This window comes from Rutilus rutilus (assembly GCF_951802725.1).
Source record: "Rutilus rutilus genome assembly, chromosome: 15".
Lineage (NCBI taxonomy): Eukaryota > Metazoa > Chordata > Actinopteri > Cypriniformes > Leuciscidae > Rutilus > Rutilus rutilus.
Genome location: NC_140220.1, coordinates 36,855,979 through 36,868,856, shown reverse-complemented (window position 1 = coordinate 36,868,856; position 12,878 = coordinate 36,855,979). Strand labels below are relative to the sequence as shown.

At 38.1% G+C, this 12,878-nt stretch overlaps 1 protein-coding gene across 4 annotated transcripts in view; it reads right to left on the bottom strand.

Annotated features, from left to right (window-relative positions):
• lama2 (laminin, alpha 2) overlaps positions 1 to 12,878 on the bottom strand; it is a 220,791-nt gene that overhangs the window by 31,501 nt on the left and 176,412 nt on the right. For all 4 annotated transcript variants that reach the window (XM_084432101.1, XM_084432103.1, XM_084432104.1 and 1 more), the window contains exons 36-42: positions 7,523 to 7,685; positions 4,092 to 4,302; positions 3,897 to 4,013; positions 3,657 to 3,817; positions 1,964 to 2,102; positions 1,129 to 1,231; positions 908 to 1,024 (exon numbers count right to left, since the gene is read on the bottom strand). In XM_084432101.1, the coding sequence (XP_084288227.1) occupies positions 908 to 1,024; positions 1,129 to 1,231; positions 1,964 to 2,102; positions 3,657 to 3,817; positions 3,897 to 4,013; positions 4,092 to 4,302; positions 7,523 to 7,685 (1,011 nt within the window). The remainder of the gene's footprint in view (positions 1 to 907; positions 1,025 to 1,128; positions 1,232 to 1,963; positions 2,103 to 3,656; positions 3,818 to 3,896; positions 4,014 to 4,091; positions 4,303 to 7,522; positions 7,686 to 12,878) is intronic.

Below are 12,878 nucleotides of genomic sequence, written 5' to 3'. Positions count from 1 at the left end.
TTTTAGGATGAGCGGCCTGTTTCTCGGCTAGCCAACTAATATTTAACTTAGACACATCGCAAATTCCTCTTCCCCTGCCTCGATACTCACCACATCTACCTTCTCAGAGCTAGATAGCTCGAGCACCATGCTCTCTCCCCGGGAGGAAGAAGCTTTATGTGATATAGTGACTGCACAATATCGGTACAGACAACAAAAAATAAGACACACAGTTTGGCATAGAGTGCTTGCTGAGGCACAGAAGCTAACGCCGGTCAGACCGGATGTGCTTTTATCCTTCCCTGGTCGTGACGTCACCCGCCCGTGACGTTCACTCTCGCCATTGGACTAGTTGACAAACGTGCTTCAGATGCAATCACACAGGGGCGTTCCCACAGCGTCATCGACGCAGCGCAAGTTCCCTCGAAAGGGAACTGTATATTCCCTTCCCTTAAAGTAACCCTACCCCTAAACCTACACATCACAGAAAACATTATGCAGTTTTACATTTTCAAAAAGCATCACTTAGTATGATTTATAAGCTGTTTTCATTAAAGGGACCAAAAAAAATGTCCACACAAGGAGAAGGATTTCAGAGATTTTGCCATCTTTGAGGTGACATTTTTTCCACATTATGTAGGGTTTACCACACACACACACACACACACACGCACACACACACTGCTTTCAGTGATAACCTCGTCCTGATAGCACCTGTATCCAGTGTGTGACATACACACAAACACACACCTCTCTGTAACCATAGGAACAGAAAACATCAAACCCTATGAAGGTTTAAGGTGCTAGATTCAATGTTTTCAGCAGTCAAGCTGGTGAGGACGACCCTGACACACACACACACACACACACACACACACACACACACACAGACACGCACACACGTGTACACACACACACACACACACACCATGAGGGATGGCGTTGAGTTTTTCCATTGTGTCGTTCAGGCCTTTCTGTAAGTCTTTGTTCTTATTGTTGGCTTTTTTCAGTCTGGACTGAAGAGCACCCAGATTGTCTCCATTTTCTGAAAGAAAAAGAAAAAAGTGACATGGCAAAAATGCTGCTCTGGCTTCTTGGGAACATTAGTGAGAATCTGCAGGACAGTATTAATCTCCTAGTGATTTTCACCTTTCACGTCATTCTGCAGTTCTTTGGCCTCGTTCCACAGGCGGTGGCTCTTCTGAACAGAGGCCTTGGCTTGATCTTTCAGAGATCCTTTGGGTCCTGAGGCCTACAGACAGAACATTTTTGAACATTTGTGTTTTAAAATTAATATTCTATTCTATTTCCAACATGAAACATAGCACAAAACCCAGTCATTCAGCTGAATGTGATATGATTAGTGTGTGCTTGTCATGCAGAGAAATGGAAAATGCCACTGAAAGCTCATTTTTAATATTGTCACATATTGTCGTTTTTTGACAGTCTTGTGTGAAGCACCGTTGTTCAGTTTTGACCTTTTGGCCTCCTGTGTCTGTGAGGGAGGGTGAACGACAGGAGAGGGGGATGATAATGGAAGAACAGGGGGAAAGCTTTGATCTCTGAAGCAGGACAAATTGAAATGAATTGAACAGCTTTAACGCAGTCAGTGAAACTCTGATCCAAACCTAGTGATTTCTAGACACTACAGACACAAAGTGTCGCTTATACAACCAAACATGTACCCTTGATGGATGAGGATTGGTGTATTCAGTGTCTGACTCATGTGGATTGTTTATAGCAGTTTAACGAGATTGTTTCTGTTTTTTTTTGTTTTTTTTTATTCTAGCATCACCAGACACTCCCCCTGTTTGCTATTGGTTGGGATATAAACTGTTGCAATATGGAAAAGGGCTGCAAAAAGACTCTCCAAAATGAGTGTAAGTAAAAAAGCAACAGCATTTTAATTTGCTGCCGCCCACGCAGAGCATTTCCCATCAGCCACTGGTGTAGAGACTCGTGATGAGTGTGTGTGTTTCCTCACCAGCTGTTGAGCCTCAACGCTGGTCTTCTTCGCCATTTTGGCCACCTTATCGGCCTCGTCGATGTAGTTCTTGATGTTGGTGTACGCTTTGAAAGCAGCGGTGGCGTTGAAGGACAGGTTCTTTGCCTCAGCTAGAATACTACAGAAAACACAAGCACAGGTTAAGATCGGTGACAACAACAACAGCCTAGGCTTCTTGCATGTTTCGTGACACTTTCATAGTGAACGTGAGTGGTGATTAAAGGTTAATGCTCTATTGCGTTTGAAAATAACGTAGCACCTACAAAAACCTACACTAAACCTGACCAGTAGTGTTAACAAAAGCAAACATGAGATAAAAGCTCATCTGCTGAAGCAAACATGTCATTTTAGATTGTTCTGTGACTGGTGTTTCACAGACTCATACCTGAGCTGAGCTACTGAGCAACTTTACTACAGCAGAAGACACACACATATGATTAACATATGATGAAAATGTCAAAATGTTTTAGTTCATAAATCATGCACTATGATAAAAGTGTTTTGAGCTCATAACGTAGCACGGTCAGAAATTAACTTTAAGGAAATATTTTATGTATAAATATATTAAGGAAATATTTGCCGCCTGGAATTAATTTCCAGTTTTTTTTTTTTTTTACCTTGCTAGAGGCAATTTTCATAATTACCTTTATGAAATGTAAAGGTGGCATACGTGTATTTACACAACAATTGCATTACGCTGTATAATTTACATATAGTCAAATAAAGTATATCAATTATGAAAAAAAAAAATTCATAACAGGGTAAGGCTGCAATTGTATTACAATATTCATATTATTGCCCTTGATATTGTAATGATTATTATTGATTAATAAAATACATAAAAAAAACATTTTGTTGACAAAAGCAGCTTGATAAAACAAGCCAAGAGAAATTAATTCGTTTATTGCTTTCTATTGTTTATTTATCATTAATTTCATTCGTAATCAATTCAGTTGAATTTTGCAGTGGCATTTTTTGCCCCCATATCTTGAATTTGGGGGGTATTTTTGTTAATTTTGGACTTTTGTAACTTGATCTCTTTAAATCTACTCTTAAGACTAATTTATTTTCTTTGGCATTAATATGTCTTGACTTGCTGTTTTATGATTTTACATTCATGCATTCCACCTATTTTAGAGCTTGTGTTTTATTGTTTTTTATTGTTTCTAATTATTGTTGTTTTGTGTTTTTTTACTATTGGTTTCCTTTTGTACTTGTACAGCACTTTGGTCAACTTCGCAATTAGTTTTTTTAATTAAAACCAATTAATTCAGATTAATAAAAACTTATTTTCTTGAGGTCTCTTACAATACAATACAATGTTTATTTTTAAAGCACAATTTAAAAACAACCAAACACAATTTGGTTTTTAAATTGTGCTTTAAAAATAAGCATTGTATTGTACTGTAACAAACCTCAAGAAAATAAGTTTTTATTAATCTGTCCCTGCAATCAAAATTTGTGTCGTTACCAGTTATTGTTTTTTTACTGACACTGCAAAACCGCAGTACACACACACACACACACACACACGCACAAACACATGTTTGTTTTGCTATACTTATAGGACATTCCATAGGCATAATGGTTTTTATACTGTACAAACTGTATATTCTATCCCCCTACACTAACCTGACCCCTAAACCCACCCATTACACACATACACACACACCTGTCGAGTATGGCAGCGGACTCGTTGAGCTGGCCGGCGTGATCCTCCGCTCTCATCAGCAGATCCGGGACGGAGTCGTCCAGACCGCGACCCAACCGCGCCACCTTAAAATCCAGCTTATCGTGCAGCGGTCCCAGCTCCTTCTCCATCTCCTCCAGCTCCTACACACGCCAGCCGGTCAGACATCCCATCGCTCATGCTTGTGTAACATTTCTGTCGTGTGTTTGGCATGAAACTGACCTCTTTGCCCTGGTTGATGCTGTCGGACAGAGCGTTAGCTTCGTCCAGCATCTTCTCTCCTTCCGCCAAAATCCCCTCCATTTCCTTTTTCTTTTTCCCGGCCACCTCCCTCTTTCCCTGCACGAACATAGCGAACTGCTTTAGACTCTAGACACGGAGCGTTTCATAAGTTTGCGTGTTTGTGTATCAGTGCACCTGCAGGCGGTCGAGGTTCAGTTGGTTGGTATTAGCCAGACCTTCTGCCTGTTTGGTTTTGTTGTGCGCGTCCCTCAGCAGATCCTGAGCTTCCTCCAGTTTCTGCCTGTAATCGCCCATCTTATCACTGACCTCCGTCTTCAGGTCCTCTGTGGCCTGGTGTGGATCTCCAAACAATCGCTTCACTCGAGCCAGAAGAGCCTCAGCGGCCCTATAAAGATAGAGAACCAGAGCGCGTTTCATTCCCTCCTTATCTGTCACTCAGGAATCAAGAAACCATTAAAACTCCAGAAGAATGACCAGCTACACTGCTGTTCAAACGTTAAGGGTTTTTTTGAAATAAATGAATACTTTTAATTGATCATAAGTGACAGTAAAGACATTTATAATGTTATAAATGTTTTCTATTTCAAATAAATGCTGATTTCTTGAACTTTCTGTTCATCAAAGATCATGCTTTTTCCACACAAATATTAAGCTGTTTTCAGCAAGAATAATGATGCAGAAAATTCAGCTTTGATCACGGGAATGAATTACACTTTACAATATATGAAGAGTTCAGATGCAAAAGCCTCTAAGTGCCATCTGAAATTTTCTTCTAGAATGTATATTTAAGGTCAGTAATTTCACTTAAATGGCAATGCAAATTACCTATTAATTGTCATTCAAGTGAAATTACTTAACTTAAATATACAAGCTTTATAAAAATGATCATTCTAGAAGAAAATTTCAGATGGCACTTAGAGGCTTTTGCATCTGAACTCTTCATATATTAACATTGAACACAGCTATTTTAAATTGTAATACTATTTCACAATATTATTGTTTTGTCCTGTATTTTTTATCAAATAAATAATTTTCACTTTGTTCCAGAGAAAAAGAAGAAAAAAAGCAAGGAATTCAGTTTTGGACCGACATGTGGGTGAATAAATGATGACATATGAATGATACATTTTTGTTTTTGTTTTGATCTGCTACAATCCTGAATGAGGATGCCACAATCAGAGCTGAATATTGCATTTTTGGGACAAATTTTGTCTTGTGCAAGGTGAAAGGAGATCTCTGAGGAGACAGGAGACATTAAACCAGTGTCCCTGCAGGAGCGCAACAAGCTGAAGCTCTTCAACTGGTTTAATCTGGACTCATTCCCACGGTCCTCCTCTAGGTGTCTCTCTCTGTTCTCTCATAGCCGTACACACAGAGGAATCCATTAAAGAAGTCGTTTGATTAGGCTGGAATAATATTCCTCCCCTGCCCAACCGCAGGCAATTTTTAATTAGTTCATTAAGATTTTACATAAGAAAGAGAAACTTTCCTCATTTGAGCTGTGATCCAATGAACCACAAAATACGACTGAGAAACATAATGCCACCAACACAATAATTCCAACCTGTGAGCTTGAGCGGCGTCCTCATCCTCATCCTCATCCTCATCCTCATCCGCAGCTGTTCGGCTGGATTTGCTCTTTATGTAAGAGGTTTGTTGTGGTATTTGAGTAATATTCATATGATCTTTACATATGAATAGAACGCTTGCAACAAATCACAATGCTGTTTGGTGTGAGAACTTAATATTCACAACCTCAATACTGTATGATTTTTCCATTATTGCAAAAAATGAACAGAGTTGTGACATCATGTGGCCGACGTGTTTTGGAGAAAAACATTTATTTCATAATGTGATTTCCTCCCCACTTTCAATTCTTTGACTTCAATGAAAGGTGAGATTTTTGGGACTTTTTTTTAATGAAAGATCAAAAGGATAAACAATGCAGATTTATTTTTTACAGCCATTTTTTATCATATTTACCAGGGGTGCCATTAATTCTGACCACCACTGTATATATTGGCAGGTAACGTTTTTATGAATTTCAACCATGCATGAACGTGAACAAACATGAACGACGCTCGAGACAGTTGATGGGCCAGCGCTTCATCGTCACAAAAGTTTAAGCCTTGACAAGAAGACAAGTGAGCTCACTGGGATGGTAATGGATATGGCATTGTTAATGCATTTGGTCTTGGAGTAGATCTGCTACTGCCGATACATTCACAGACATTACTGTGAGCCTGTAAGACATGTAACAGACCTGATTTAAAGCAACACTATGGGACTTTTCCTCTGCGGTCCCCCTACAGGTTGGAAGAGGAATTGTCCATTGCCGCTGTCGTAAATCATTTCTCCGCCCGCAGCCTACCGTCGCACGCGCACTCGCTGTTTATCCAGCCAGACACAGACAAGGTAGAGTATGATGCATGATTTTATGAAAGGATGATGTATTGCGACATCAGAAACGACGGAAAACTAAATAATGACTATTGTAACGCTTGCCGTAAAGCAAGTCAAATTTGTAGTTTTCTTATGTCTCATTAGAACTACAGAAACGCCACCCGATCTGGCAATCTGACATAGTGTGGTTATAGCAGATAAAGGACCGCAAAGTGCCTTTCACCCTGTTACGACTTGATGAACCACTGAAACCATTTTGGAAACATTATTTTAAGGTAAAAAATGTTCCATAGGGTTGCTTTAACCCCGTAGCAGATCTATACAGGTGGAGCTGGGGAAGAGGGAGGGCTTCTGAGAGAGCGCTGCACTGCTAACAGCAACACACCGGTGTTTGTTTGATTGTTGAGCCGCAGCTTATTGGCCACTGATGCAACAACAACCAATCAGCTGTGCTATGTAGATAATGATGTGTTGTATATATATATACACACAGTATATATATATTAAAGTGAGTATCCTAGTTATGTCTTAACTGAACATAAACTGTTGAGAAATAAAAAAGGACGTGTAACAGTATACTGGATCCATGCATTAGCTCTTAAAGTGACAGCAGCCTAATATATTCCTGCTGCCGTCTGTGTCATTAATGTTCAACAACAAAGGACAAAGAAAAAAAATCACTCACTACTCTTGACTGAATAAATGTTGTAACTTTAATAATGCTTAATCTATGTTTCATGGCTGGTACATTTTCTTAAGTCACCAGCCATTGGCCTAAAGTTAGTTTTAGGCCCTGTATACATATAGTTTAGTCATGAAACTCTAGGCTGATGGTCCTTTACATGCAATCTGCTAGTAATCACATCACTGCCACTGTGACATGGCACAAGCTGATTGGCCTCTGCTGATTCTGTAGCCAATGAGATTGCTTGCTCAACATTTAAATAGTCTGGTTCAGTGTTTGCTGTTCAGCTAGTCCTGCTGTGCGCTATCACAGTTCCTCTGAACCCCTCCACCTCCCCAGCTCCACCTGCCTGGATGATTTTGATCATGATTTTTTATATTTTTTATATATATATATACATACAGGAAGTAAAATAATTCTGCTGAAGTGTTGCAATGGAAGGTGTTGGTGGCAGGGAAGCTTATTGCACACTCCATCTGTGTGTGTGTGTGTGTGTGTGTGTGTGTGTGTGTTTTACCCCAGTTCTTCATCAGCGATGTTTTTCTTGCCGGAGAGCTGTCGTTTGCGTAGTTCTGCGAGCATGGCTTGAATTTCATCATTCATCTCGTTCACACTCTTCTCAGGAGCTCCGTCCCTCACGCCCAGAGTCGCGTTCAGCTCGCGTGCTTTGTCCCGTAAAGCTGGACAAAACACACACACACACACACACACACACACACACACACACACACACAAACAACACCAGGGTTATTATAGTTAACTAAACCTAAAACCATAAAATCCTGTGTCACTTGAAAAGGAATAAATTTTAACTGAAATAAATTAAAATGTAAAAAAATATTTAAAAAAATAAGTGGCTATATGCAAGAATTTTCATGGTTTTAAACACTTTGTGTGAACAGCTTGTAGCAACACTTACGAGACAAATACGTAAGTGAAGGACTCGGGCCGGTTTCCCCGGGAAAATCAATAGGATGTGACGTGCTCCCGAGAGCAGGGGCGGATTTAGTGATTTGGGGGCCCCAGGTAAAATATAGGAATGGGGCCCTTTACATTTGCACACATTTACCTGGATCATCCTTGAGGTTCCTCTCTCTGTGGTGCTGCATGTTCAGTTCACTGCAGTTACGGGACTCGGGAGCTAACAGTATTAGCGTAGGTTGGACACTAGGTGGTGCTTTGGGGTTATTTTCACTACACAATAGCGCAAGGCTGTAATTCTACATTTTAAAATACATTTATTTGTATTTATTTTAACTACAAATTTAAATGAAAAGGAAAAATGACACACTTAAATTATTATATCAACCAAAAATAAAGTACATATGAGCAGCACGTTCACTGGGGCGTCAGAACTGAGTTTCTGTGTGGAAAGTAACTGCGCGTGCGTCCTCTACAGAAAACGCGCAAGTGCAAAACAATACAAATATAATATGCAATAATAAACAATATCACACGAGTAAAGAGCGCAATACGCTCAGTATTTAGTTATTGCTTCAGATGTATGATATTTTCATTTGCTACAAACAGGATACACAAGAAGCAGATGATTGTCGTTGTAACGAACACATCAGAAACCGCTTGCGTATATATATATATAAAAAGCGTGTTTAGGGGCCCTTGGCTTTTGGGGGCCAAATGTGTTTGCCTGCCTTTGTCTAATGGTAAGTCTACCTCTCTTCCGTTCAATGACACAGGAAGTGAATGCTTATTTAATATGCAGGATAATGCAGAAAGAGCCATTCTGGACTGTAATTTTGTCTCATATATATTTCATGATATAGTTAAACAATATCACACGAGTAAAGAGGGCAATATCACATGATATTGATTTAATACCACAGTTCAATAACTAAGAAGTTGGTATTATCTTATATTTTAGACACAATATCGTCTGTTTTTGCTCAATTTTTCAAATGAAAATATTAAATATATAGCCAGAGCAGAATTGTTGTGCGTCTCTAAGGTTTTGAGTGAATGAATCGGGTGAACCAATGATTCAATGTCCCACAGATAAAGAGAGCCATTCACTTCATTCCTGCATGAATCAGCCATTTAAAATAATCCAATGAATGAATGACTCAATGACTTACTCATTTAGTCATGTACTGTTTTAGTTTCTTATTAAGAGTATTATTTCATTATATATATTTTTTCTTATTTTTATATTAATAAAAAAACTCATTAAAGGTATAGTTCACCCAAAAATGAAAATGATTTAAAATCATTTGCTCTTGAAGCCTACTTTTTGTAATGTATTTGATGCTTTTCTCATTAAACACAATAATGACTTTAAATCATCTTTTTGGGTAATTTCTCAGCCAAATTTGATGTCACAATTAATTTGCGATTAATTCGATTAATTAATCGCGACATCGTGTAATTAATTAGATTACAAATTCGAATCGCTTGACAGCCCTAATATACAGCAAACAACTTTGCCACACACTTCTTTTCACTTCCCTTTTCACAGCAGGTTGATTTAAAGAAACTCAAATTAAACTGAGCACAGTTAATGTTCTTTAATCAAATTAAATTAGATTCAGGAATAAAAACCTCAATCAAACAGGAGGGAAATAAAAGAGCAAGCAAGCAAGCTTCTCTGCATATTCTAATTTAAATAAAAATCATTAAATTGAGATGAAAATGAGCTATAATTACATGCGTTTCGGAAATTCCTCGAGAGTTCAAACGTAAACAGTCGATCGACTACAAAGAGCGCAGTATATACCTGCCAAGCGAGCCGAGCTGGAAATAATTGCACAGTGAGTTTCAAACGCAGCTCGGGTCTTTGGGGTGGACAGAATCATTTGATTCCTACTCGTTTAGCGTGCGAGAGAAGATGAGAGACGAGGCGGTTTACTGGAGCAGGGAAGCTCATGCACAGAATGGATAATGAAGCTCTTCTCCTCCGCACTGACTGATGTCTGCTCTCCTCCACTTCTGCTTTTTGGCCAGTTATCAAAATCCAGAGGACCAAAGTGCAATCTGCTGACTTTAAGTGCCAAACACGTATCCAAGAAAATAGATTAACCACTTTTTTAGTATTTATGGCTTTAATCTGCATGTATTGGGTGGACTGAGAGTGTCCATCTGTATGAGCGTCTGATGTTTAGACGTCCAGAGACAACACCATCTGTTGTGAAAACTCGGCGTTCGGAGAAATAATCGATTCACTGAAGCATTATGATGTGATCCGTCCACAAAAGTTCATCAATTTATATACACTACCGTTCAAAAGTTTGGGGTCGCCCGGGTCGATAAGATTTTTTAAAAGAAGTATCTTCTGCTCCCCAAGGCTGCATTTATTTGATTAAAAATACAAACAAAAACAGTAATATTGTGAAATATTATTCTAATGTAAATCAGCTGTTTTCTATGTGAATATACAGTAAAGTGTAATTTATTCCTGTGATCAAAGCTGATGTTCAGCATCATTACTCCAGTCTTCAGTGTCACATGATCCTTCAGAAATGATGATTTGATGCTCAAGAAACATTTAAGATTATTATCAGTGTTGAAAACAGTTTTTTACATTTTTATTTCATGATGCTACGATGAATAGAAAGTTCAAAAGAACAGCATTTATCTGAAATCTAAAGCTTTTGTAACATTAAACACTACCGTTCAACAGTTTGGGGTCAGTAAGAGTTTTTATTTTATTTTTGGGGGAAATAAATAAAATAAATCAATACTTTTATTCATCAAGGACGAGTTAAACTGATCGAAAGTTACAGTAAAGACATTTATAATGTTAGAATATATTCTATTTTAAATAAATGCTGTTCTTTTGAACTTTCGATTCATCAAAGAATTTTGTAGAAAGAACTGTTTTCAACACTGATAATAATAATGAATGTTTTTTGATCATCAAATCATCATATTAGAATGATTTGTGAAGGATCATGTGACACTGAAGACTGGAGTAATGATGCTGAAAATTCAGCTTTGATCACAGGAATAAATTACACTTTCAAATATATTAAAATAGAAAACAGTCAATTTAAATAGTTTTTTTTTATTGTTTTTTATCAAATAAATGCAGCCTTGGTGAGCAGAAGAGACTTCTTAAAAGACATTAAAAATCTTACTGACCCCAAACTTTTGAACGGTAGTGTATACGCAACTGAAAAATACAATTATGCAGGAAAAACTGCATGCATGCAATTCTAGAAAACATACCTGTGCTGAGCAAACAAACATGAAGAAGCCTTCAGAAACATAACCGGCTGGAGACATCAAAACAGAATGAGTTCTGACTGACAAAGTTGCCCTGAAAAATGGTTGCTCTGATGTGGAGATATATTTACACAGAACCAAAGCTGCCCCTGATACTACACTATTATAGATGCTTATACAACATTTACCGGCAGATCAGAGCAGAAACGCTGTCGTTTGTAGCTTTTATTGAGGTCTCAAGAGATGCTTTTAAAAGTTTAACATCTTTCCACCTGAAACAGCATATTAAAAAACGCTTCACTCAGCGTAAGTAAGACACTGAAAAATGATAAGAATGATAACATGAGTTCCTATATCTAATCATGAGGTGGCTAAATGATTTGAACTTGTTTCATAATTGATGAACGTTGCAACATGTTATTGAACTTAATTAAATCAACATTGATTCAATTCTGAACTAAATCAATGTTAAAACTAAATTGAGCTATTGTCTTCTGTGGAGCTGCTTTACGGCTGACATTACACTGAATTTTTCAACATTATAACACTTATTTTCCTGTTTATTACTGTGAAGCTGCTTTGAAACGTGCACTGCAAAATAAAGAAATAAAAAAATATCGCTTAGCATTTTTGTCCTGTTTTCCAATGAAAAAGATTAAATCAAGATCATTTTTCTGAAGAAGCAAATTAACTTCACATATTAAGTTTTGCTTTCTGAAGAAAATAATTGAAATGAAGTGAGTTTGTGTTTAAAACCAGGAAAAAACATCTGTCAACGGGGTGAGAAACACTCATTTCTCTGACCTAATTGGCAGATTTTTGTTCTTGTTTAAAACATAAACTTTTCCAGTAAACAAGACTTAAAAATATCTTAAGTAATTTTGCTTCTCAGGTACATTTGTCTTGATTTAAGAATGTTTAGATATTAGTAGTAGAAAACAAGACAAAAATACAGAGTAAGAAAATTGCCTTCAAATCAAGTCACATTTTTTAGCACTTCATACAATACGTATAAAGTACTAAAAAATGTGACTTGACTTGAAGGATCCACCAACTATTACTACTATTACTACTACTAATACACACACACACACACACACACACACACACACACAGTCAATTGCTGGAGTATCTGTTTAAGTGGTTATTTTTCTGGTAATTAATTGTCTCTTTTAATTAAGACATCACATAGTGTTAGCTGAACCTTCATTAACTAAACCAGCTTCTCATTTAATACCATGTACGATGATACAAACACACTCAACCTCAGGGTATCAGGGCCTCTCTCTCTCTGTCTCTCTCTCTCTACCTCTCTCTCTCTCTCTCTCTCTCTCTCTCTCTCTGTCTCTCTCTCTCTCTCTCTCTCTCTCTCTCCCTCTCTCTCTCCCTCTCTCTCTCCCTCCCTCCTCTCTGTCTCTCTCTCTCTCTCTCTCTCTCTCTCTCTCTCTCTCTCTCTCTCTCTCCCTCCTCTCAGTCTCTCTCTCTCTCCCTCCTCTCTGTCTCTCTCTCTCTCTCTCTCTCTCTCTCCTAGTACGCATGCGTGGGTGTTTGCTGAGTGAGTGTGGAGTGTGAATCGGAGCGTGACTGTGGGAGTCCTTTCTTAATTTTCAAAGGTCTGTTTACTTAAGTGTTGTTTCTCTCACTGTTTTTACCGTGTATGGCCGAGCTATTCAATTGGCAGCCCCAGGGCCGGG